Genomic DNA, 26,212 nt, shown 5'->3' on the forward strand with positions numbered 1-26,212 from the left:
CAGGTGACCCCATCCCCATCCCACGAGGCCAGGGCAGGTTTGGGGGTTCCCAGCCTCACCCCAGGGGGCAGGGCAGGTTTGGGGGGCTCGGGGGGGCATTGGGGGGGGTCTCACCGTGTCGAGCGAGGCGGCGGCCCGCATGTCGGGCAGGAAGCCGACCTCCAGCACGCGCAGCAGGAACTCCTGGGACTCGACGCCGTAGACGCGGTCGAGGAAGAGCACCATGGGCGCCTTGTGCTCGGGCACGAAGCTGGCGGCCATCCGCGGCTCCACCACGCTGCCGTCTGGGGGGGCCGCCGAAATGGGGGTCACCCCTCAACCCCACCCGCCATCCCCCCCCCCCCCCCCCGGCAAGGGGTGCCTGCCTCTGGGCCAGCCCGGCACCCCCCTGCCTGGCTGGGCACCCCCAAACCAGTGACCCCCCACCCAGTCTGACCAGGCACCCCCAAATCAGTGACCCCTCCCCCAGTCTGACCAGGCACCCCCAAACCAGTGACCCCCCAGTCCGACCAGGCACCCCCAAACCAGTGACCTCCCAGTCTGACCAGGCACCCCAAACCAGTGACCCCCCCCCGAGTCTGACCAGGCACCCCCAAACCAGTGACCCCCCCGCCAGTCTGACCAGGCACCCCCAAACCAGTGGCCTCCCAGTCTGACCAGGCACCCCAAACCAGTGACCCCCCCCCGAGTCTGACCAGGCACCCCCAAACCAGTGGCCTCCCAGTCTGACCAGGCACCCCAAACCAGTGACCCCCCACCCAGTCTGACCAGGCACCCCCAAACCAGTGGCCTCCCGGTCTGACTGGGCTCTCTCTGTACCCCCAAACCAGTGACCCCCCACCTGCCTGGGTGTCCCCACATTCCCCCCAAAGCTGGAGCCCCCCCATTGTGCCCAGACACCCCACATCCCCCATCCCAGTGCCCCCCCCAGTCTGTCTGGGCCCCTTGTGCCCCCCCTCATCGCGGGGACCCCCCGTACCCCCCGGGGCCCCCCACCTTTCCCGAGGGCGGGGATCTGCAGGGGGAGGCTGATGATCCCCACCAGGTCCTCGAGGGGCACGAGGGAGCGGAGAATCGCCCGGATCCGCAGCGCTTCCCCCTTGCCCGCCTGGATCAGCTGTGGGGGGAGTTGGGGGGGTCACCCGGAGCCGGGGGACCCCCCCCCAATCTGTGTGTGTCCCCCCTACCCTGTGTCCCCCCTCCTTACGTGCATCTCAGGGGCACAGCGGCCCAGCAGGTCGATGAGGGCGGCGTAGAAGGACATGATGGCGTTGCCCAAGTGCACCCGGTTTTCTTCGGGGGGCTCCTCACCCCCAAATCTGCGTGGGGAAAGGGAGAGGGGGGCATCAGGGGCACCCCCAGAATCCCAGCAAAATTGTGGGGATCCCCGGAATCCCGGAGCAACGGGTGAGGGACCACCAGGTATCACCCTGGGGCAGGGACCCCCAAAATCCCTTCAGCATGGGGATGGGGGGGGCAGGGGATGGAAGGGCATCAGGGGACCCCCAAAATCCCTTCAGCATGGGGATGGGGGGGGCAGGGGATGGAAGGGCATCGGGGGACCCCCAAAATCCCTTCAGCATGGGGATGGGGGGGGCAGGGGATGGAAGGGCATCAGGGGACCCCCAAAATCCCTTCAGCATGGGGATGGGGGGGGCAGGGGATGGAAGAGCATCGGGGGACCCCCAAAATCCCTTCAGCATGGAGAAGGGGGGATCAGGGGGTAGGGGGGGACCATGGGGACCCCCAACATCCCAAAAAGATAGGGACAGGGATAAGTGGGGTGTTGTGGGGACCCCCAACATCCCATAAAGGTGTGGACAGGGGGGCAGGGATTGAGCGGGGCATCGTGGGGACCCCCAACATCGCAAAAAGTTGGGGACAGGGGGGCAGGGGATGAGGGGGGCGTTGTGGGGACCCCCAACATCCCAGCAGCACGGGGATGGGGACTTGGGGGCCAGCAGGGCAGCAGGGTGAGGGTCAGGGGTCACGATGGGGACGCAGCGACCCCCAGGAGGGCCGGGCACGTTTGCACCCCCCCGTGTGTCCCCCCCAACGCACGGTTCCCGTCGCCGCTCCCGCCGGCCCGTGGGCCCGTCGCGGGCCGGGTCCTGGGCGATGTGCAGGGCGTCCTGGATGGCGGCCAGTAGCCCGCTGCCCCCCTCGCCCCGCAGCGCTGGCCCGAAGCACTCGGGCCGCCGGATCAGCAGCCGGACCACCACGTTGGCGTTCTCCTCCACGCTCTCCCCTGCGGGGTCACAGGGGTGACGGGGACCCCCCCAAATGGGCTGCGACGGGGGGCACAGGGCACCCCTGGAGCCACGATGGGCGCGTGGGGGTGCAGGGACCCAGGGGGGACAGGGTGGGGACAGAGGGATCCCCCCCATGGTGGAAGGTGAGGGGACACGGGGACCCCCGGGGGGCCAGAACGAGGGTGCAGGGGCCCAGGGGGGACAGGATGGGGACACAGGGACCCCTGTGGTGACAGGTGAGGGGACATGGGGACCCCCAGGGAGCCAGGATGGGGACACGGGGACCCCGAGGGTGCCAGGATGAGGGTGCAGCGACCCAGGGGTGCCAGGACAGGGACACAGGGACCCCCTGTGGTGACAGGTGAGGGGACATGGGGACCCTCAGGGAGCCAGGATGGGGACACGGGGACCCCGAGGGTGCCAGGCTGAGGGTGCAGGGACCCAGGGGTGCCAGGATGGGGACACAGGGATGCCCCATGGTGCCAGGATGGGGACATGGGGACCCCAGGGGTGCCAGGATGAGGGTGCAGTGACCCAGGGGTGCCAGGACAGGGACACAGGGACCCCCTGTGGTGACAGGTGAGGGGACACAGGGACGCTGGGGTGCCAGGATGAAGTAAGGGGGTGCAGGGATCCCCGCGGTGCCACAATGGGGACACAGGGACCCTCAAGGTGCCAGGATGAGGTAAAGGGGTGCAGGGACCCCCAGGGTGCCACGATGGGGACATGGGGACCCCCAGGGTGCCAAGATGAGTTAAGGGGGTGCAAGGACCCCCAGGGTGCCACAATGGGGACAGGGGGGACCCCCAGGGTGCCAGGATGAGCTAAGGGGGCTCAAGGACCCCCAGGGTGCCACGATGGGGACATGGGGACCCCCAGGGTGCCAAGATGAGTTAAGGGGGTGCAAGGACCCCCAGGGTGCCACGATGGGGACATGGGGACCCCCAGGGTGCCAAGATGAGTTAAGGGGGTGCAAGGACCCCCAGGGTGCCAGGTGAGGGGACACAGGGACCCCCAGGAGGACACAGACGGGGTCAAGCGGATTCAGGGCCCTCTGGGGGTGCCGGGATGGCGACACAGGGACCGCTCCCCCGCCAGGGAGGGGACACGGGGTGGGGGGGACACATGGGGCCACCTCAACCCCCCCCCTCGTCACTCACCGTTGACGAAGACGGCGAAGCGGAGGAAGTCGAGGTAGCGCTCGCCCCCGCAGGGGTTCCAGCCGATGTCGGGGTACCCCTTGGCCAGCAGCATGGGGCAGCTCTGCAGCCCGCAGCTCGCCAGGTACGTCACCACCTGCGGCACCGGGATCCTCGCAAGGGGGGGGGCCCCGCGTGTGCCCCCCCAACCCCCAAAATGTCCCCAGGGCCACCCACCCACCTTCTCCAGGTCCTGCTCCTTCAGCGCCAGCGCCAGCTCGTTGTTGTCGATGACGGAGGCGGCCGCCACGTCCAGGGGGGTCGAACCCCGCATGCCTTGATTTTTTTTTTGGGGGGGGGGGGGGCGGTGTCAGGGTGGTTTTGGAGGGGGTGGGGGGTCAGGGTGCATGGCCACGGTGGGGAGGGGGGGGTTTGTGGGTGTTGAGAGGGACAGGGTGGGATTGAGGGGTGCAGGGACCCCCCCCAGGGTGCCAGGATGGGGATACAGGGACCCCACCAGGGTGGCCAACTGCGATCGAGGGGAGCAGGGATCCCCCAGGGTGTCAGTTTGGGGGTGCAGGGACCCCCAGTGTGACAATCTGGGAACAGAGACCCCCAGGGTGCCAAATTGGGGGGGTGCAGGGACTCCCAGAGTGCCAGTTTGGGGTGCAGGGACCCCCAGGGTGCCAGTTTGGGGGTGCAGAGAACCCCAGGGTGCCAAATTGGAGGGCGCAGGGACCCCCAGGGTGCCAAATCTGGGAACAGGGACCCCCAAGGTGCCAGTTTGGGGATGGAGGGGACCCCCAGAGGCCTCATTTCCCTGGGCAGGCAGGGCAGGGGTGGCTGGGGGGAGCTGGGGGGTGCCGGGGGGTACCGAGGAGGTGCTGGGGGGTACCAAGGGGGGATGCCAGTTTGGGGGTGCTCTGAGGGGTGCCAGGAGGGACGTGGGACCCCCAGGGTGCCAAATCTGGGATGCAGGGACCCCCAGAGTACCAGTTTGGGGGTGCAGGGAGGCCCAGGGTGCCAAATTGGAGGGTGCAGGGACCCCCAGGGTGTGAAATTTTGGAACAGGGACCCCCAGGGTGCTGGTTTGGGGGTGCTGGGACACCCAGGGTGCCAGTCTGGGGGTGCAGAGACCCCCAGGGTGCCAGTTTGGGGATGGAGGGGACCCCCAGAGGCCTCATTTCTCCAGGCAGGCAGGGCAGGGGTGGCTGGAGGGAGCTGGGGGGTTCCAGGGGGTATCAAGGGGGTTCTGGGGGATACCGAGGGGGGATGACAGTTTGGGGGTGCCTGGGGGGGTGCCGGGGGGTGCCGGGGGGCTCACCCAGGCCGATGCTGCTGTTCTCCAGCAGGTACCCGAGGTGGTCGAACATGGAGCGTTGGTTTTGGCGGCTGATGCGGCAGAAGTAGCAGAGGAAGCGGCAGCAGTTGGTCACCATCTTGGGGAAGCGAATCTCCTGGGGGGGGGGGACACACAGTCAGGGGGCACGGGGAGGGGTTGGGGACACCCTGGGAAGTGGGGGGGGACACCCCCAAACTCACCTTGGACTCGCCGCCGCCCAGCACGCTGACCATCACCTGCATGACGGTCTCGTGCATCCCCAGCGCCCGCATCAAGTTGGGGTGCTGGTAGAAGACCTTGTTGTTCATGATGTTCCTGGGGGGGGGGTAGAAAGAAAGACGGGGGGGGGTGTCACTGCAAGGGATCTGCGTGTCCTGAGGGTAGCTGGGATAGGGAAAGTGGGGTGTTCTGGGGAGATGGGGGGTGCCAGGGGGGTGATGGGGTGACTGGGGGGGTGTGGGCTGCTGGGAGGGTGGTGAGTGCCTTGGGAGGGGGCAGGGAGGGGATTGGGGGTGACTGGGGGACACAGGGGGACGTGGGGTGCCCAGGGAACATGGGGTGCATGGAGAGGGGACATGGGGTGGCCAAGGGAGGGGACAAGGGGTGCCTGGGGGACACAGGAGGACGTGGGGTGACTAGGGGGGACATGGGGTGCTCAGGGAGGGGACATGGGGTGGCCGAGGGATAAAGGGGGACACGGGGTGACCAAGGGAGGACACGGGGTGCTCAGAGGGGACACGGAGTGCTGGATGGGGACAAGGGGTGCTCAGAGGGGACACGGGTGGCCAAGGGAGACACGGGGTGCTCAGGGGAGCCATAGGGTGTGGGATGGGGACATGGGGTGCCCAAGGGGGGGCCATGGGGTGCTCAGAGGGGACATGGGGTGCAGGATGGGGACACAGAGTGCTCAGGGAGGACATGGGGTGCTCAGGGGGGGACACGGGGTGCAGCGTGGGGACATGGGGTGCCCAAGGGGGGCTGTGGGGTGCTCAGAGGGGACACGGGTGGCCAAGGGAGACACAGGGCGCTCAGGGGGGGCCACAGGGTGTGGGATGGGGACATGGGGTGCCCAAGGGGAGGACATGGGATGCTAAGGGGGACCACCACGGGGTGTGGGATGGGGCTGCGGGGTGCCCAGGGGAGGACGTGGGGTGCTCAGGGGGGACACAGGGTGCAGGATGGGGACACAGGGTGCCCAGGGGAGGACATGGGATGCTAAGGGGGACCACCACGGGGTGTGGGATGGGGCTGCGGGGTGCCCAGTGGCAGGTTGGGGGGTGCCAGGGGGTGCCCGGGGCAGTCTGCGTGCACCCACCCGATGCTCTGGATCATGAGATTCTCCTCCTCGGGGCCCATCTGGACGATGAGGAGGGAGCGGATCTGGCCCAGGCACTCCAGGAGCGCGGTGGTGTCGGGCACGGAGTGGGCGCTGATGGTGTAGGCCTTGGGCAGGGCCCGCACCAGTTCCCCCAGTCCGTCGTACTGGCGGTGCAGGAGGCTGAACATGGCGCGCACCAGCTCGGGGCTCTGGATGAAGGACTCCTGCGCCCAGTGCACCATCGTCTGCGAGATCAGCTCCTGCAGGGTGCCTGGAGGGGGGGGAAGAGGGGGGGGGGACGTGGGTGGGGCACCCCGAGGGGGCAGGGGCGAAGGGGGCGCATGTGGGGGCAGCTCGAGACTGTCAACACCTTGGGGGTGGCTTGGCCGTCACTTGGGGACAGTCCAGTTGGTAACTTGGGGACAGCTTGGCCAACACCTTGGGCACAGCTTGGCCAACGCCTTGGGGACAACTTGGCCATGACCTGGGTACAGCTTGGCCAGCACCTTGGGGACACCTTGGCCAACACCTTGGGGGCAGCTTAGCCAATGTTTTGGGGACAGTTTGGCCAGTGCCTTGGGGACAAATTGGCCAACACCTTGGGGACAACTTGGCCAACGTCTTGGGGAAAACTTAGCCAACACCTTGAGGGCAGCTTGGCCAAAGTTTTGGGGGCAGCTTGGCCATGACCTGGGCACAGCCTGGCCAATGCCCTGGGGACAACTTGGGCAACACCTTGAGGGCAGCTTGGCCAGTGCCTTGGGGACAATTTAGCCAACACCTTGGGGGCAGTTTGGCCAACACCTTGGGGCAGTTTGGCCAACACCTTGGGGGCAGCTTAGCCAATGCCTTGGGGACAACTTGGCCAACGCCCTGGGGACAACTTAACCAACATCTTGAGGGCAGCTTGGCCAGTGCCTTGGGGACAACTTGGCCAACACCGTAGGGACAACTTGGCCAATGCCCTGGGGACAAATTGGCCAACACCTCGGGGGCAGCTTGGCCAACAGCTTGGGGGCAACTTGGCCAATGCTTTGGGGACAACTTGGCCAACACCCTGGGGACAGCTTGGCCATGCCTTGGGGACAGCCGAGCGGGCACCTGGGGGCCCCCTGTCCCTCCCCCCCACCCCTCTCACTGGGCACTGGGGGCTCCTCGGGGGGTGCCTCCTCCTGCGCCGCCGTCCCGCGGAGCCCCACCACCTTCTGCACCAGCCCCAGCAGCCGCTGCCGCAGGGACGTCTCCTCCTCCTCCTCCTCCTCCTCGCCTGCCAGCTCGATGCCTGAGGGGGGGGTCACGGGGGTCATGGGGGGGCCCATGTCCCCAAAACGGGGTGACTCCCCATGTCCCCAAAGCAGGGGTTGTCCCATGCTCCCGACTCCCAGGATGGGGCTCCCCATGCCCTGGGGTCACAGAATGGGGATCCCCATGCCCTGGGGAGGGGTCCTGGTGCCTCGGAGGATGTCCCTGTGCCCCTGGGGGGGTCCCCACACCCCCGGGGGGGTCCCCGTCTCACCGCAGTGTGCCAGCAGGTCATTGTGGAAGTCGAGGAGCTCGTCGCGGATGTCCTCGGGCACCGGGCACTCCTCCTCGTCCGCCCCCGCCTTGTACTGCAGCAGCATGTTGATCTGGGGGGGGGACACACAGGGGGACATGGGGGGACACGAGGGGACACACAGGTCAGCGGGACCCCTCCTGCTGCCATCACTCCACGTACGTACCCGCCACGTTTCCCTGTGACCCCACACATGGCTCCGTGTCCTCACTGCCCTGTGAGTGTCCTCGTCCCTGCGCCCCTCTCCTCACACATGTCCCCAGGGATGTTCCCGTGGGTGCCCCCACGTCCCCATGTCCCCATGGACATCCTAGTTTCCCACGCATGCCCCCATGGGTGTCCCCATGTCCCTGTTCATGTCCCCATGGACATCCTGGTTCCGCACACTTGTCCCTGTGGGGGTCCCTGTGGGTGTCCCCGTGTCCCCATGGACATCCCAGTTTCCCACACATCCCCACTGACGTCCCTGTGGACGTCCCAGTTTCACACGCATGCCTCCATGGGTGTCCCTGTAGGGGTCCCTGTGGGTGTCCCCATGTCCCCACGGACATCCCGGTTCCCCACACACATCCCCGTGGGCGTCCCCATGTCCCCGTGGACGTCCCAGTTTGCTACACACGCCCCTGTGGGGGTCCCCATGGACATCCCGGTTCCCCACACACGTCCCTGTGGGGGTCCCCACGTCCCCGTGGACGTCCCGGTTCCCCACACACATCCCCGTGAAGGTCCCTGTGGGTGTCCCCATGTCCCCGTGGATGTCCCAGTTTCCCACACATCCCCACTGATGTCCCAGTAGACATCCCAGTTTCCCACACGCGCCCCTGTGGGGGTCCCCGATGGGTGTCCCCATGTCCCCGTGGACATCCCAGTTCCCCACACACGTCCCCGTGGGTGTCCCCATGTCCCCGTGGGTGTTCCCGTGGGGGTGCCTGCGCCGTGGGCCGCCCCCCGCCCCACCTGCTCCTGGGGGGGCGAGCGGAACTCGCGGGTGCGCCGGGCGGTCTCGGCGGCCGACATGGTGAGCGCCCGCATCAGGTGGCCGTAGCGGCGGCGCTGGTCGCGCTGCAGCCGCTCCACGTGTCGCTCCGAGAAGGCGACGATGGCCTCGACGCGGTGCTGCAGCTCCCGCTCGCAGAAGTACTGCAGCAGGTTGCACATCTGCGCCCCACGGCGTCAGCAGGGGACACGGGGGGGGGACACGGCGGGGGACACGGTGGGGACATGGGGGTCCCCGGGGCAGGGGACAAGGTGGGGGGACAGGAATGGTGTTAACTGGGATGATTGGGGAGGTGGGGGTGTGGCTTGGGGGGGATTGGGGACCTCTGGGGGTCGCTGGGGGTGGGACATGGGGACAGTGGGTGCACCCCAGGGAGGGGACACGGGGAGGGGACACAGGGACGGGGATGTGGGTGCACCCCAGGGAGGGGACATGGGGAGAGGAGACAGGGACAGGGACATGGGTGCACCCCAGGGAGGGGACACGGGGAGGGGACAGGCACCCCAGGGAGGGGACACGGGGGGGAACAGGGGGACAAGGACCCCAGGGAGGGGACATGGGGAGAGGACACAGGGACAGGGACGTGGGTGCACCCCAGGGAGGGGACACGGGGAGGGGACTCCAGGGAGGGGACCCCAGGGAGGGGACATGGGGACAGGGACATGGGTGCACATCAGGGAGGGGACACGAGGAGGGGACCCCAAGGAGGGGACACAAGGAGGGGACAGGCACCCCAGGGAGGGGACACGGGGGGGAACAGGGGGACAAGGACCCCAGGGAGGGGACATGGGGACAAGGACCCCAGGGAGGGGACATGGGGAGGGGAGATGGGGACAGGGACAGGGGGTGCACCCCAGTGAGGGGACACGGGGACAAGGACCCCAGAGAGGGGACAGGGACCGCCTGGGGCTCTGTCACACACCTCCCCCCCCCCCCCCCGGGGAGGGTCCCCTCACCTGCAGCTTGACCGACTCAGGCAGCTTCATCTGCAGCAGCCCCTCCTCCAGCCCTTCCTCCTCCTCCTCCTTCTCCTCCTCTTCCTCCTCTCCCTCCTCCATCTCGCCCGCCTCGATGGCCTTCCTCCGCGCCTCCTCCTCCTCCTCGCCGTCAGCCGGGGGGTCCTGCCGAGGCTCCCCAAAAACCCTGGGCTCGATCATGCGGAGGACACGGCGCACGTCCGCGTCCCCCAGCGCGCCCACCGCCAGCAGCGCCGACACCAGTTTCAACACCGGCACCAACTGGAATTCCACGCTGCCCCCCACGGGGTCCCGGGCGTGGGGTCCCCCCCCGGCCACCGCCTCGGCCAACATCCTGATAGCCCGAGCCCCCAGCGCCTCCAAGGGGATGCTGGGGCTGAGCGGCGCTCGCCCGCCGCCGGCCGCCAGGACGAAACAAGGTTCGGCGAAATGGGGTTGGGGTCTCAAACAGGCGCTGGGCCCCACGCCGGGGGGGCCGGGGGCTCGCCCGCCGTCGGGGAAGAGCGTGATGCTCTTGGTGGCTTCGGTCATGGGGATGATGAACTCGGCGCTCATGGAGGCGCGGGCGCGTTGGGCGGCGTCGAGGTGCATGGCTAGCAACAGGTCGTAGTAGCCGGCCCGTAGTGGCCCCGGGAGCTCTGGGCTTTCGATGGCGAAGAGGAGCTGGGCCTGGTCCACGTGGCTACAGAGCGCATGGGCCACCCGGTTGTTGCCCAGGGCACAGACGGCGCAGTAGAGCTTCAGCGTGTGCCACTGGAAGCGCAGCAGGTCCAGCCGCTCCGACAGCTCCATGATGTCGATGCACCTGGGGAAAGGCGGGGGGGGGGGGGTCAGTGTGGCGGTCCTGGGGACAGGACACCCCAGTCTGCTGGGAGGGGACACAAAGGGACACAACACAGGGGTCTCCTGGGGGTGGGACCCCTGAGTCAGCTGGTGATGGGAGTCTGGGGACGTGATGCCCAGGTCTCCTGGGGATGGGACCCTTGGGTGTCCTGGGGATGGGACCCCTGGGTCTGCTGGGGGTGGGACCCCTGGGTGACCCAGTGATGGGACCCTTGGGGACATGATGTCCAGGTCTCCTGGGGATGGGACTCTTGGGTGTCCTGGGGGTGGGAGCCCTGGGTCTGCTGGGGGTGGGACCCCTGGGTGATCCAGTGATGGGACCCTTGGGGACATGATGCCCTGGTCTCCTGGGGATGGGACTTCTGGGTCTCCTGGGGATGGGACCCCTGAGTCACCCAGTGATGGCACCCAAAGGGATGTGACACCTCGGTCTGCTGGGGATAGGACCCCTGGGTGTCCTGGGGGTGGGAGCCCTGGGTCTGCTGGGGGTGGGACCCCTGGGTCCCCCAGTGATAGGACCCCTGCAGACATGACACCAAGTTCTCCTGGGGATGAGACCCTGGGGTTCCCCAGGGATGGGACCCCAAGGTCTCCTGGGGGTGGGACCCCTGGGGATAGGTCATCCTTGAATGTCCTGGGTCCCCCAGTGATGGAACCCCTGGGGACACGATACCCAGGTCTCCTGGGGGCGGGAGGCCTGGGTCCCTCCAGTGATGGGAGCCTGGGCCCATGACACCTGTGGGGTCCCCGACCTGTTCTCCTCAGGGATGTGGAGGGCCATCATGACGAGGGGCTCGTTGCACTCCACGGCCCAGCCCTGCCGCTCGCTCAGGCGGGTGGTCTCCACCGCCAGGAACTCGTTGGGCATCCGGCTCCAGGTGACGGGGGTCAGCACCTGGATGACCAACCGCGGCGGGCACTGCGGCTCCGGGTTCTTCCGCTCGCTGCTGAACATGGCGGCCGAGATGGGCATGATGTTCTGTAGGGACACAGCGGGGGGGTGAGATGGGGAGGGACCCACACAGCTGGGATGCCTGATGTCCCCCCAGAGACCCCCAGCACCCCCAGGACCCCAGGTTCCCCTTGATCCACCTTGTAGACCCCAAGACCCCCCCAGAGACCCCCAGCACCCCCAGGCGTCCAGGTGCCCCTTGGTCCACACCTTGCAGATCCCAAGACCCCCCCAGAGGCCCCCAGCACCCCCAGGGGCCCTGGTTCCCCTTGGTCCACACCTTGTAGACCCCAAGACCCCCCCCAGAGACCCCCAGCACCCCCAGGGGCTCAGGACTCCCTACAGCCCCCCCCAACCCTCCACAGACCCCCTCACCTCCCCAGTGGTCCCAGTTGCCCTTGGTCTATCCTACAGACCCCAAAGACCCCACCACCACCTCCAGGGCCCCAGGTTCCCCTTGATCCACCTTGTAGACCCCAAGACCCCCCCAAAGACCCCCACCACCCCTAGGGGCACAGGTCACCCTTGGTCCACCCTATTGACCCCAAGACTCCCCCCAGAGACCACCACCTCCAGGGGCCCAGGTACCCCTTGACCCACCTTGTAGACCCCAAGACTCCCCCAGAGAGCCCCAGCACCCCCAGGTTCCCCTTGGACCCCCCTGTAGACCCCGTTATCTCCCCACAGACCCTACTACCCCCACCCCCAGGGTGACCTGGGGTGTGTGTGTGGGGGTGGTCCCAGGCATCCAGGTGGCCCCGCTCACCTTGAGCTTGCCCAACTCAAACTGGATGACGTTCTGGCTGGTGGGGAGGGCGAAGACGGCCGGGAAGAGCTTGGTGTTGGGTTCCACCTGCACGGACGAAGCCACTGAGACCAGGGATGGAGCTTGCGAGCCCCTGGGATTGGGGATGGGACCCCCCCCCCCCAAGCCTCACAGGAGGGGGTGCAAGGGGGGGCCCACCCCACCTGGAAGAAGGTGTTGATCTCCTTGCCGTTGGCGGTGAAGGTCATGAGCCCGGTGGCCAGGTCCACCAGGCAGCCGATGACCAGGTCGGTGTGGCTGACCCGCGTCTGCTGCGTGTTGCTGGCGAACTCCCCCCCCCACACCATGTAGCAGTTGCTGCGCTTGATGCTGGGGGCGGGGAGCAAAAATGGGGGGGGGTTGAGGGCGGGAAACCTTCCCCATTGCCCCCACAAGGGACCCCCAGGTTCCAGATCCCTTCCCCATCGCCCCCAGGTCCTGGACTCCTTCCCCATCGCCTCCAAAGGGCCCCCCAAGGGCCCCCCAGTTCCTGAGCCCCTTCCCCATCACCCCCAGGTCCTGGACTCCCCACTGTCCCCCCCCACCAGGGACCCTCCGGGATCCTCGACCCCTTCCCTATCACACCCACAAGGGCCCCCCAAGGAACCCCCAGTTCCTGGACTCCTTCCCCATCGCCCCCCCAAGGGTCCCCCTGGATCCTGGACCCCTTCCCCTTTGCCCCCAAAGGGACCTCCAGTTCCTAGACCCCTTCCCCATCACCCCCCAATGACCCCCAGGTCCTGAACCTCTTCTCCATTGACCTCCAGGGACCCCCCACGTCCTGGATCCCTTCCCCATCACCCCCAAAGAACCCCCCAAGGGCCCCCCAGGTCCAGAATCTCCTCCCCATCACCCCCAGATCCTGTAACACTTCCCCCGTCACCCCCAAAGGGACCCCCAGTTCCTGGACCCTTTCCCCATCGCCCCCCAAAGACTCCCGGGTCCTGAATCCCTTCTTCATTGCCCCCCCAGGGACCCCCCAGGTCCAGAACCTCTTCCCCATCACCCCCAGTTCCTGGACCTCCTTCCCCATCACCCCCCAAGGACCCACAAAGGGACCCCCTGGATCCCATCACCCCCCGAGGATCCCATTTTGGGGTTCCCCCCTCCCTGTACCTGTCGTGCACGTTGCCCTTGTCGTCGCCCATGGTGACAGTGACGGTGCGGACGCGGGAGAGGTCGAAGGCCGGGTCGTGCTGGTGGAAGTCGGGGGTCACCCAGCCCACCCAGACGCTGGAGGGCTCCTGCCCCGCGAAGATCCGCACCGAGTAGTAGTACTGGGGGGAAGGGGGGCAGAGAGGTCATGGGGGGGCCCGGGGGGGCAGGAGGGGACAGGGATGCAGGGATGGGGGATGGGGATGGGGACATGGGGATGGGGACACGGCTGGGGACGGGGATGGGGACACGGGGACAGGGATGGGGGACAGGGATGGGGGACAGGGATGGGGGACAGGGATGGGGACACAGGGACAGGGGTGGGGGATGGGGATGGGGACAGGGATGGGGACATGGGGATGGGAACAAGGATGGGGACAGGGATGGGGACAGGGATGGGGGACAGGAATGGGGACAGGAATGGGGACAGGGATGGGGACATGGGGATGGGGACAGGGATGGGGACATGGGGATGGGGATGGGAACAAGGATGGGGGACAGGGATGGGGACACGGGGACAGGGATGTGGACAGGGATGGGGGACAGGGATGGGGACATGGGGACAGAGATAGAGACAGGAATGGGGACAGGGATTGGGACAGGGATGGGGGACAGGGATGGGGACAGGGATGGGGACATGGGGATGGGGACAGGGATGCAGGAATAGGAACAAGCACAGGGATGTCAGGATGGAGACAGGGATGCAGGGATGGGGGACAGGGACCACAGGGCTGGGGACAGCGATGAAGGCCCAGGGGACAGGGAAGGGGACAGGGATGGGGAGTGGGAAGGGGGGTGGGATGGGGACAGGGATGCAGGGATGCGGGACAGGGGACAGGGATGGGGACAGCGGGGCACGGATGGCACGGGGGTGCTGGGTACCACAATGGGGTGGTGGGGTGGGGGTCAGGGTGCCAAAAGGAGGGCCGGGGGTTTCGGGGACGGGGGGGAGCGACCTACCGTGGTGGTGTTCATGATGACCTCGGGGTCGTCGCGCTCGTCGGGGACAACGTCCTCCTCGAGGCGGGGGACAGTGGGCACGGCGGGGGGGGGCGCGAAGGGCGTCTTCCTGGCCTTGAACAGGAACCTGGGGGGCACGGGCTGGGGGTGAGGGGGGGCACCCCCCACCGCCCTGCTCGCCCCATAGCCCCCACCATGGGGCAGTGCCCCCCACGCTCACCCCCTCCGGGTCTTGCCCTTCTCGGTGGTCGCGTCCTTCTCGTTCTCGGCGCGGGGCTGGTCCCGGGGGGCCGGGGTGGCAGGAGCAGCCCCCCCAGGTCCCTTCTCGCCCTCGCCCTCCCCTTCGGGCTGCCGGGGCCCAGCCGAGCGACGGAGGCGCTCGAATTCGGAGAGGGGCTCGAGGCTGACGTCTTCGGGGGGCTCGGGGGGGGCCTGGGGTAGGGGGGTGGCCCCCGGGGTGCAGCGGAAGCGGGGGTGGAACTGGACGGGGAGGCTGAGGCGGAGGAAGAGGAGCTCGGGCGGCGCGGCCGGGGTGCCGGCGGCCCGGTGGGCCAAGCGCAGGCACGGGGGTGTCTCCACCGTCCCGTCCATCCGCGTCACCTGTGGGGACCACCCCCCCCGAGAGGGGCGTCAGGGTGCGGATGGGGTGGGGGGGGCCCCCACGCCCGGGGACCCCGCAGGGAGGATGAGCATCACCCATCCCTGGGGACCCTCGGGGACAGGGATCGCCCCATTGAAGGGACCCTCAGGTTTTGGGGACCCCCTGGTGTCAGGCATCACCCCATCACAGGGACCCTCAGGGGTTGGGGACCCCTGACACCCAGGGACCCTGCAGGGACGGGCATCACCCATCCCTGGGGACCACCTACACCCAGGGACCCCCCGGCACCGTGTGTCACCCCACCCTGGGGACCCTCAGGGACCAAGGTCCCCTCAGTACCGTGTGTCACCTCACCCTGGGGACCCTCAGGGACCAAGGACCCCCCAGCACCGTGTGTCACCCCACCCTGAGGACCCTCAGGGACCAAGGACCCCCCAGCACCGTGTGTCACCCCACCCTGGGGACCCTCAGGGACCAAGGACCCCTTGGCGTCACCCACTCCTGGGGACCCTCAGGGCACCCCAGCACCGTGCATCGCCCCATCCTGGGAACCCTTAGGGCCCCGCCCCACATGCGGGGTTTCCCCCCGCCCCTCACCTCCAACTGGGGGTGGTCGGGGGGCACTGGGACGAACTGGGGGAGGCTCTTGCTGAACCAGAGGGTGATGGGTCTCTTCATGTTGACGGCGAAGGGCTCGTAGCCCTCCTGTAGCCCGCAGATGCTGAAGAAGCGCAGGCTGCCCACCTCCTGGCCCAGGTTCAAGCGCCCCTCCTGCTCCAGCCCCAGGCTGCACACCGGCACGAACCCTGGGGGGGGACACAGGTCAACATCAGCCCCCCCCGAACCCCAAACCCCCCCCTGAGCCCTCCACGCCACACCGTCGCCCACGTCGAAGTCCTTGAAGGCCAGCTCGGAGCCGGCGTCGCTGATGAGCATCTCGCCGTTGAGGGTGAAGCTGATGTGGCTCTCGGCCAGGTCGATCATGCAGCCCACCACGTCCCCCGCTTGCCACGTCCGGCCGAAGGGCTCGCTGCCCACGTGCCACCGCTGAGCCTGCGGGAGAGTGGGGGGGGGACGGCGGAGGGGTTGGCGGGGGTGTGGGGAGATGGGGGACGCGGGGAGATGGGGGACACGGGGGTGATGGGGAACATGGGGACATGGGGGACATGGGGACATGGGGGACATGGGGGTGATGGGGGACACGGGGGTGATGGGGGACATGGGGGTGACAAGGACACAGGAGTAACGGAGGATGCGGGGGCAATGGGGGACAGGGGGTGAAGGGGGACACGGGGGTGACAGGGAACGAGGGGAAATTGGGGACACAGGGGCGATGGGGGAGTATGGGGACAATAGGGGACCCAGGGGACCTGGGGTGCTGGGCATTTGGGGACCAAGGGGGACCAGGGGGCGAATATGTGGGGTCCCAGAGGGGTCTGTGGGGGTCCCAGGGGGACTATGGGGGGCCCCAGGAGGACTATGGGGATCTCGGAGGAAACATGGGGGTCCAGGGGGGGGGGGGGGGCCTGTGGAGGTCCCAAGAGGCTGTGGGGGTCCTGGGGGATCTCAGGGGGAATATGGGGGTCCCGGGGGGGGGTCTGTGGGGGACTATGGGGGTCCCAGGGGGGACTCTGGGAGTGCCGCAGGGATTCTGGGTGTCCCAGGGGGACTCTGGGGGTGTCAGGGGGACTCTGGGTGTCCCAGGGGGACTCTGGGGGTGCCGGGGGGACTCTGGGGGTGCCTGGGGGGGTTCGGGGGTCTCACCCGGTGCCCGTTGAAGACGTAGGCGAGGTCGTCGGCGCCCAGCTCGGTGTCGGGGCGCAGGTGGGGGCGGGCCCAGCCCACCCGCATCTCCCCGGTGGTCACGGCCTCGAACTCGAAGTACCACTTGCCGGCCCGCACCGCGTAGCCCCGCTCGGCGCGGAAGATCCGCGAGCGATCGCCCCGGCCCCGCTGCGGCACCCCCTGGGCGGCTGGAAAAGGGGAGGGCGAGAGGGGTGTCGGCACCCCCCAAACGGTACACGGGACCCCCAAAGGGCACCCGCAGCCCCCGGCAGCACTCAGTGTCCTCCTGCACCCCCAAAGGGCACCCAGCACCCCCTGACAGCACTCAGCGTCTTCCCTGTACCCCCAAAATGGAACCTGGCACCCCCAAACGGCACCCGGCACCCCCAAAGGGCACCCGCACTCCCTGACGGCACTCAGCGTCCTCCCTGCCCCCCCAAACACCACCCTGCCCCCCCAAACACCACCCTGCACCCCAAAAACACACCCTGTGCCCTCCCTGTGCCCCCAAACACCACCCTGCACCCTCCCTGCACCCCAAAATGCCACCCTTCCCCTCCCTGCACTCCCAAAGGTCACCCTGTGCCCCCAAACACCACCCTGCACCCCAAAATGTCACCTTGCCCCCTCCTTACACCCCCAAGGGGCACCTTGTGTCCCCAAACACCACCCTGCACCCTCCCTGTACCCCAAAATGTCACCCTGCCCCCTCCCTGCACTCCCAAAGGTCACCCTGTGCCCCCAAACACCACCCTGCACCCCAAAAACACACCCTGTGCCCTCCCTGTGCCCCAAACACCACCCTGCACCCCAAAAACACACCCTGTGCCCTCCCTGTGCCCCCAAACACCACCCTGCACCCCAAAATGTCACCTTGCCCCCTCCTTACACCCCCAAGGGGCACCTTGTGTCCCCAAACACCACCCTGCACCCTCCCTGCACCCAAAATGTCACCCTGCCCCCTCCTGTGCCCCCAAAGGTCACCCTGTGCCCCCAAACACCACCCTGCACCCTCCCTGCACCCCAAAACGTCACGGTGCCCCCCCCGCCCCCCTGGCCCCCCGCACTCACGGCCCTCCTGGTCGGGGGGCTCGATGTTGTAGCCGTAGCCCAGCAGGGTGCGCACGGCCTGGCACAGGCTCTCCCGGTTCGTCCTCTTGGTGCGCTCGTCCAGGAGGTTGTAGGGCACCAGGCGCGGGTTCCGCTTGTTCTTGATGTCCTGGGGACACGGGGACGTCACCACCGGGGACATGGGGACATCACCTCTGGGGACACGGGGACGTGCCACGGGGGGTGTGGGGACATGGGGACATGGGTACATCACCATCGGGGACATGGGGACACGCCATGGGGGGTGTGGGGACACGGGGACATGGGGACATCACCACTGGGGAGATGGGGACATGCCATGGGGGGTCTGGGGACATGGGGACACGGGGACATCACCAGAGACATGGGGACATCACCAATAGGGACATGGGGACATGCCATGGGGGGTGTGGGGACACGGGGACATGGGGACATCACCATCGGGGACATGGGGACACGCCATGGGGGGTGTGGGGACACGGGGACATGGGGACATCACCACTGGGGACATGGGGACATGCCATGGGGGGTCTGGGGACATGGGGACACAGGGACATCACCAGGGACACGGGGACATCACCACTGGGGACATGGGGACATGCCATGGGGGGTGTGGGGACATGGGGACACAGGGACATCACCAGGGACACGGGGACATCACCACTGGGGACATGGGGACATGCCATGGGGGGTGTGGGGACATGGGGACACAGGGACACCACTGGGGACATGGGGACATGCCATGGGGAGTATGGGGACACGGGGACACGGGGACACCACCAGGGACATGGGGACATCACCAATGGGGACATGGGGACATGCCACGGGGGGTGTGGGGACACGGGGACATGGGGACATCACCACTGGGGTGATGGGGACATGCCATGGGGGGTATGGGGACATGGGGACACAGGGACATCACCAGGGACACGGGGACATCACCACTGGGGACATGCCATGGGGGGTGTGGGGACATGGGGACACAGGGACACCACTGGGGACATGGGGACATGCCATGGGGAGTATGGGGACACGGGGACATGGGGACATCACCAGGGACACGGGGACATCACCACTGGGGACATGGGGACATGCCATGGGTGGTGTGGGGACATGGGGACACAGGGACACCACTGGGCACATCACAAATGGGGAGATGGGGACATGCCATGGGGGGTCTGGGGACATGGGGACACGGGGACACCACCAGAGACATGGGGACATCACCACTGGGGACATGGGGACATGTCACGGGGGGTGTGGGGACACGGGGACATCGCCACTGGGGACATGGGGACACCACTGGGGACACAGCGACATGCCATGGGGGGGTGTGGGGGCACGGGGACACCACCAGGGACATGGGGACACGCCACGAGGGGTGTGGGGACACCACTGGGGACATGGGGACACGGGGACAGCACTGGGGACATGGGGACACGGTGTGGGGACACCAGAAGAACCTCAACCCCAAGAGGGGGGCGGGGGCATGGGGGGAGGTTTGGGGAGTCTCTGGGGTTTCTGGAGGTTTTAGGGGTCCCTGGGGGGTTTGGGGGGCCCTGGGAGGTTTTGGGGGGTCCCTGAGGGGATTGGGGGTCCCTGTGGGTTTTGGGGGGGTCCCTGGGGGCTGTGGGGGTCCCTGTGGGTTTTGGGGGTCCCTGGGGGTTTTGGGGGGTCCCTGAGGGGGTTGGGGGTCCCTGTGGGTTTTGGGGGTCCCTGGGGGGTTTTGGGGGTCCCTGGGAGGTTTTTGGGTGGCCCTGAGGGGGGTTGGGGGTCCCTGTGGGTTTTGGGGGTCCCTGGGGGGTTTTGGGGGTCCCTGGGAGGTTTTTGGGGGTCCCTGAGGGGGTTGGGGGTCCCTGTGGGTTTTGGGGGGGTCCCTGGGGGCTGTGGAGGTCCCTGTGGGTTTTGGGGGTCCCTGGGGGGTTTTGGGGGTCCCTGGGAGGTTTTGGGGGGTCCCTGAGGGGGTTGGGGGTCCCTGTGGGTTTTGGGGGGGTCCCTGGGGGCTGTGGGGGTCCCTGTGGGTTTTGGGGGTCCCTGGGGGGTTTTGGGGGGTCCCTGAGGGGGTTGGGGGTCCCTGTGGGTTTTGGGGGGGTCCCTGGGGGCTGTGGGGGTCCCTGTGGGTTTTGGGGGTCCCTGGGGGGTTTTGGGGGGTCCCTGAGGGGGTTGGGGGTCCCTGTGGGTTTTGGGGGGGTCCCTGGGGGCTGTGGAGGTCCCTGGGGGGTTTTGGGGGTCCCTGGGAGGTTTTGGGGGGTCCCTGAGGGGGTTGGGGGTCCCTGTGGGTTTTGGGGGTCCCTGGGGGGTTTTGGGGGCCCCTGGGAGGTTTTGGGGGTCCCTGTGGGTTTCGGGGGGCCCCCACCTGCAGGGTGCTGTAGGTCCAGCCCTGCTGGACGCGGTCGCGGGCCCAGACGTTGTGGCCGTTCTCGGCCAAACGATCGACCAGCGTCAGCTGCGCCGGCGTCAGCTTCACGTGCGCCAGGTCCAGCGGCGCCGGCTTGTACCCGTTGGACATGGTGTACCTGGGGGGGGCGGGGGGGGTGAAGGGACCCCCAGCTGCACCCCAAAATGCCCAGACACACCCCAAAACCCGCGGGGAAACCCCCCCCAGAGACCCTAAAACCACCAGTTTCCAAAACCCTCCAGAACCCCGAGAGCCACAAGAGGCTCCTCAAATCCACCCCCCAAGAGCCCAGAGACCCCCCCCAGTGAACCCCAAAAAAACAGAGACCCTCAGAGACCCCCCAAGACCCCTCAAGTGACCCCAAAATCCCCCAGAAACCCCAGAGACCCCCCAAAAGCCCCAGAGATGCCCCCAGAGTCCCCAAAACCTTCCAGAACCCCCTGAGAACCCCCAGAGACTCCTCAACCCCCCTCAAGACCCCAGAGACACCCCAGTGACCCCAAAACCCCCAGAGACCCCCCAAGACTCCCCCAGTGACCCCAAAACCCCCAGAGATCCTCAGAGACCCCCCAAGACCCCCCCAGTGACCCCAAAACCCCCTGAGACCCCCCAAGACCCCCCCAGTGACCCCAAAACCCCCAGAGACCCCCCAAGACCCCCCAGTGACCCCAAAACCCCCTGAGACACCCCCAGAGACCCCCCAAGAACCCCCCAGTGACCCCAAAACCCCCAGAGACCCCCCAAGACCCCTCCAGTGACCCCAAAACCCACAGAGAGCCCCCCAAGAACCCCCAGTGACCTCAAAACCCCCAGTGACCCCCCAAGACCACCCCAGTGACCCCAAAACCCCCAGAGACCCCCCAAAACTCCCTGAGACCCCAAAGAGGGTGCCCCCCTACATGGGAGCTCCCCCAACCAAGGACCCCCCAACCCAGGGGACCCCCCAATAACTGGGACCCCCAGGTGACACCCCCAAATTGCAGACCCCCCAACCCGAGACCCCCCCCAATCCCATCAACGCCCTGACAAAGACCCCCAAATCCCCCCCAAAAAAACCAGTAACACCCCCCTCCCCACATCGGGACCCATCCCCAGAGATTTTGGGGGGGCCACTCCCCCCCCTCCCCCAGCCCCCCCAAACCCACGTTTTGGGGAGTTTGATCTTTTTGAGGTTTTCTTCAGCTTTTTCGTCGGCCATTCCCACGTGGCAGCCCAGTGCCAGCAGCGTCCTGGGGGGGCCAGGGGTGAGGGGGGACCCCAAAACCAGCCCCTGGCTCGGTCAGGGGGGGCACAGCACAGGGGGGACCCCAAAACCAGCTCCTGTGCTTGGTCAGGGGGGGCACGGCACAGGGGGGACCCCAAAACCAGCCCCTGGCTCGGTCGGGGGGGGGCATGGCACAGGGGGGACCCCAAAACCAGCTCCTGTGCTTGGTCAGGGGGGGCACGGCACAGGGGGGGCACCCCAAAACCCAGCCCCCAGCACGGTCTGGGGGGGTACGGCACAGGGGGGACCCCAAAACCAGCTCCTGTGCTTGGTCAGGGGGGGCACGGCACAGGGGGGACCCCAAAACCAGCCCCTGGCTCGGTCGGGGGGGGGCATGGCACAGGGGGGACCCAAAACCAGCTCCTGTGCTTGGTCAGGGGGGGCACGGCACAGGGGGGGCACCCCAAAACCCAGCCCCCAGCACGGTCTGGGGGGGTACGGCACAGGGGGGACCCCAAAACCAGCTCCTGTGCTTGGTCAGGGGGGGCACGGCACAGGGGGGACCCCAAAACCAGCCCCTGGCTCGGTCGGGGGGGGGCATGGCACAGGGGGGACCCCAAAACCAGCTCCTGTGCTTGGTCAGGGGGGGCACGGCACAGGGGGGGCACCCCAAAACCCAGCCTCCAGCATGGTCTGGGGGGGTACGGCACAGGGGGGGCACCCCAAAACCCAGCCCCCAGCACGGTCTGGGGGGGGTACGGCACAGGGGGGACCCCAAAACCAGCTCCTGTGCTTGGTCAGGGGGGGCACGGCACAGGGGGGGCACCCCAAAACCCAGCCCCCAGCATGGTCTGGGGGGGTATGGCACAGGGGGGACCCCAAAACCAGCCCCTGGCTCAGTTGGGGGGAGCATGGCATGGGGGGGGACCCCAAAACCAGCCCCTGGCTTGGTCGGCGGGGGGCACAGCACAGGGCGGGACCCCAAAATCCAGCCCTCATCCCAGACACATCCAGGGGGTCACAGCGTGATGGGGGACCCCAAAACCATCCCCAGCCCTTTCCCGGCCCATTTTGGGGTGACGTGGCAAGAGGGGGGACCCCAAAATCATCCCCCAGCCCTACCTGGGGGGGGTCCCTGGGTGATTGGGGAGGGGGACACCCCAAAACCCAGCTCCTAACACAGCCCCAGCCGGGGGGCACCCCAAACCCAGCCCAGCCTGGGGAGCACAGAGCAACGGGGGACCCCAAAACCCATCCCCAGCCCCCTCCGGCCCCCCCAGCCCCCCCCTTGGCCCCCCCCAGCCCCCCCTTACTTGAGGGTCTCCCCCGACATCTGGAGGTTGTAGCCCCGCTCGGGCTCGGGGAGGTTGTGGAAGCTCAACAAACAGGGGTGCAGCCGCCGGTTGTCGTCCCGAATCTGGGGGGGCCGGGGGGGTCAGCACCCCCCCACGGCACCCCAAAACCCGAGGGGATCGAGGGGGGGGCTCTGCTGTGGTAAGAGGGGGTCCCGTTGCTACTCCAGGGGCGTTAAGGGGGGTTTAGTGCACCCCGGGGGGTTTGGGGGGGGGCTCTGCACCCCAAGAGGATTGGGGGGGGCTTGGGGGGGGTCTGTGCACCCCAGAGGGGCTCAGGGGGGGGCTCAGAGGGTCCCATTGCTTCCCTGGGGGCATTAAGGGGGGCTTAGGGGGGGCTCAGTGCACCCCAGGGGGGTTTGGGGGGGCTCGTTGCACCCCAGGGGGCTCGGTGGGGGGGCTCAGTGCACCCCAAGAGGATTGGGGGGGTCAGGGGGTCCCCACTGCACCCCAGGGGAACTGGGGGGGGGGCTTTGGGGGTCCCACTGTACCTCAGGGGGATTTTGGGGGGCTCAGGGGGGGTCTGTCCATCCCGGGGGGGGCCTCGGGGAGGGTCAGGGGGTTTTGGGGGAGCTCGCGGTGGGTCTGTCGCCCCCGGGGGGGTTTTGGGGGCTCCCCCCGACTCACGGGGCCGTAGGTCCAGCCCTGCTCGATGCGGGTCAGGGCCCACAGCTCGTGGATGTTCTCCGCCAGCTTCTCCCGGATTCGCTCCAGGTGGGGGGGCAGCACGATCTGGGGGGGACACAGGTGGGGGTGACCCCAAACCCCACCCCCCAGCACCCCCCCAGCACCCCAAACCCCCACCCAGGCACCGCAAAGCCCCCCCTCCACCCCCAGAACTCCCCCCAAGCCCCCCAGCATCCCTATCCAAGACCCCCCAGACCCCCCCCAAGCCCCCCTCAACCCCTCTCCACTCTCCCCCCCCGGCACCCCCAAACCCCCCAAGCTCCTCCAGCACCCTCAAACCCCCCAGCACCCCCAAACTCCCACCCAAGCCCCCCTAGACCCCCACAAGTCCCCCCAAAACCCCCCTCCACCCTCTCTCCACTCTCCCCCAGCACCCCCAAACCCCCCAATCCCCCCAAGTGCCCCCCAGCACCCCCAACCCCCTCAGCACTCCCCACCCCCCCCAACCCCCTCCAGCACCCCCAAACCCCCACCAAGACCCCCAGGCCCCCCAAATCCCCCTTCTGCCCCCTCTCCACTCCCTCCCAGCACCCCCAAATCCCACCAGCGCCCCTTAACCTCCCCCCAGCACTCCCAAACCCCCACCCAGCACCCCCCAAATCCCCCTCCACTCGCTCCCAGCACCCCCAAATCCCTCCAGCACCCCCCAAAACCCCCCTCCACCCTCTCTCCCCCTTCCACCAGCACCCCCAAACCCCGCCAATCCCCCCAAGCACCCCCAAATCCCCCAGCACCCCCCAAACCCGCCCAGCATCCCCCCCACCCAAGACCCCCTTCACCCCCTCTCCACTCACTCCCAGCACCCCAAAACCCCACGAGCACCCCCCAAAGCCCCCCTCCACCCTCTCTCCACTCTCCCCCAGCACCCCCAATCCCCCCCAATCCCCCCAAGCACCCCCCAGCACCCCACAAACCCCCCCAGCACTCCCCAAACCCCCCCTAATCTCCCAAAGCACCCCTCAGCACCCCCAAACCGCCACCCAAGACCCCCCAGGCCCCCCAAAGCCCCCCCTCCACCACCTCTCCACTCCTCCCAGCACCCCAAAACCCAACCCAGCACCCCCCAAAGCCCCCCTCCACCTTCTCTCCACTCCTCCCCAGCACCCCCAAATACCCCCCAACACCCCCAAGCACCCCCGGGCCCCCCAAAGCGCCCCTCCACCCCCTCTCCACTCCCTCCCAGCACCCCCAAACCCCCCCAGCACCCTTTAACTTCCCCCAGCACCCCAAAACCCAACCCAGCACCCCCCAAAGCTCCCCTCCACCCCCTCTCCACTCCTCCCAGCACCCCCAAACACCCCCCAATCCCCCCAAGCACCCCCCAGGCCCCCCCAAGCCCCCCTCCACCCCCTCTCCCCTCCCCCCAGCACCCCCAAACCCCCAACCTGGAGGGTGTCCACGGGGCAGGGGGTGAGGGCGGTGTGGGGCAGGGCCTGGGTGGGCCCCAGGAGGCTGCGGGTTCCGGGGGGCCCCTCGCCCCGATAGGCCTTGATGGGCTCCAGGCGCAGGCGCTGGCGCGGCAGCAGCGCCTCGGCGCAGGGCGAGTACCCGGGGGGGGGCAGGAACTGGAACTCCCCGTGGCGACCCCCCAGGAGGAAGCGCAGCCTGGGGAAAGGGGGGTACGGGGGGGTGGGCAGCTCCCCCTGCACCCCCACAACCCCCCGGCAGCCCCCCAGCTTCCTAGAGGCCCCCCAGAACCCCCCCAACCTCACAGCAACCCCCCCAGTCCCACAGCCCCCCCCAAACCTCACAGCCACCCCCCAGAACCCCCCAAGCTCACAGCACCCCCCACAGCACCCCCCCAGAACCCCCCCAGCACCCCAGAACCCCCCCAGCACCCCCAGCCCCACAACTTCCCCCCAGCCCCACAGCTTCCCCCAGCCCCCCCGAATCCCTCCAGCACCCCCAGCCCCACAACTTCCCCCCAGCCCCACAGCTTCCCCCCAGCCCCCCCGAATCCCTCCAGCACCCCCCAGCCCCACAACTTCCCCCAGCCCCTCCTGAACCCCTCCAGCCCCCCAGAATCCCCCCAGAATCCCTCCAAATCCCCCCAGCCCCATATCTTCCCCCCATGCCCCCCCAAATCCCTCCAGCCCCCAAAACTCCCCCAACCCACCCAGAATCCCCCCAGCCCCATATCTTCCCCCCATGCCCCCCCCAAATCCCTCCAGCCCCCCAAAACTCCCCCAACCCCCCCAGAATCCCCCCAGCCCCATATCTTCCCCCATGCCCCCCCCAAATCCCTCCAGCCCCCCCCGAACTCCCCCAACCCCCCCCAGAATCCCCCAGCCCCATATCTTCCCCCCATGCCCCCCCCAAATCCCTCCAGCCCCCCCCGAACTCCCCCAACCCCCCCAGAATCCCCCAGCCCCATATCTTCCCCCCATGCCCCCCCCAAATCCTTCCAGCCCCCAGAACTCCCCCAACCCCCCCAGAATCCCCCAGCCCCATATCTTCCCCCCATGCCCCCCCCAAATCCCTCCAGCCCCCCAAAACTCCCCCAACCCCCCCAGAATCCCCCCAGCCCCATATCTTCCCCCCATGCCCCCCCAATCCCCCCAGCCCCCAAAACTCCCCCACCCCTCCCAGAATCCCCCAGCCCCATATCTTCCCCCCATGCCCCCCCCAAATCCCTCCAGCCCCCCCCGAACTCCCCCAACCCCCCCCAGAATCCCCCAGCCCCATATCTTCCCCCCATGCCCCCCCAAATCCCTCCAGCCCCCCCCGAACTCCCCCAACCCCCCCAGAATCCCCCAGCCCCATATCTTCCCCCCATGCCCCCCCCAAATCCTTCCAGCCCC

General features: G+C 68.1%; 1 protein-coding gene across 1 annotated transcript in view; it reads right to left on the bottom strand.

Annotated features, from left to right (window-relative positions):
• The window catches only part of LOC141938815 (ryanodine receptor 1-like), a gene marked incomplete at its 5' end in the record, with an annotated part of 78,872 nt that overhangs the window by 40,310 nt on the left and 12,350 nt on the right, over positions 1 to 26,212 (bottom strand). Inside the window, 28 exon segments of the mRNA XM_074857826.1 lie at positions 115 to 284; positions 997 to 1,117; positions 1,208 to 1,319; positions 2,062 to 2,248; positions 3,413 to 3,548; positions 3,633 to 3,727; positions 4,716 to 4,848; positions 4,934 to 5,048; positions 6,049 to 6,322; positions 7,190 to 7,333; positions 7,568 to 7,679; positions 8,564 to 8,764; positions 9,560 to 10,385; positions 11,176 to 11,402; positions 12,142 to 12,228; positions 12,345 to 12,510; positions 13,297 to 13,457; positions 14,296 to 14,422; positions 14,516 to 14,895; positions 15,494 to 15,702; positions 15,775 to 15,949; positions 16,661 to 16,869; positions 17,753 to 17,900; positions 20,127 to 20,286; positions 21,314 to 21,397; positions 22,686 to 22,789; positions 23,352 to 23,456; positions 24,797 to 25,016. Of these exon segments, the coding sequence (XP_074713927.1) occupies positions 115 to 284; positions 997 to 1,117; positions 1,208 to 1,319; positions 2,062 to 2,248; positions 3,413 to 3,548; positions 3,633 to 3,727; positions 4,716 to 4,848; positions 4,934 to 5,048; positions 6,049 to 6,322; positions 7,190 to 7,333; positions 7,568 to 7,679; positions 8,564 to 8,764; positions 9,560 to 10,385; positions 11,176 to 11,402; positions 12,142 to 12,228; positions 12,345 to 12,510; positions 13,297 to 13,457; positions 14,296 to 14,422; positions 14,516 to 14,895; positions 15,494 to 15,702; positions 15,775 to 15,949; positions 16,661 to 16,869; positions 17,753 to 17,900; positions 20,127 to 20,286; positions 21,314 to 21,397; positions 22,686 to 22,789; positions 23,352 to 23,456; positions 24,797 to 25,016 (5,188 nt within the window).

The sequence above is a fragment of the Strix uralensis genome, unplaced genomic scaffold, assembly GCF_047716275.1.
Source record: "Strix uralensis isolate ZFMK-TIS-50842 unplaced genomic scaffold, bStrUra1 scaffold_325, whole genome shotgun sequence".
In the NCBI taxonomy this organism is placed as follows: Eukaryota; Metazoa; Chordata; class Aves; order Strigiformes; family Strigidae; genus Strix; species Strix uralensis.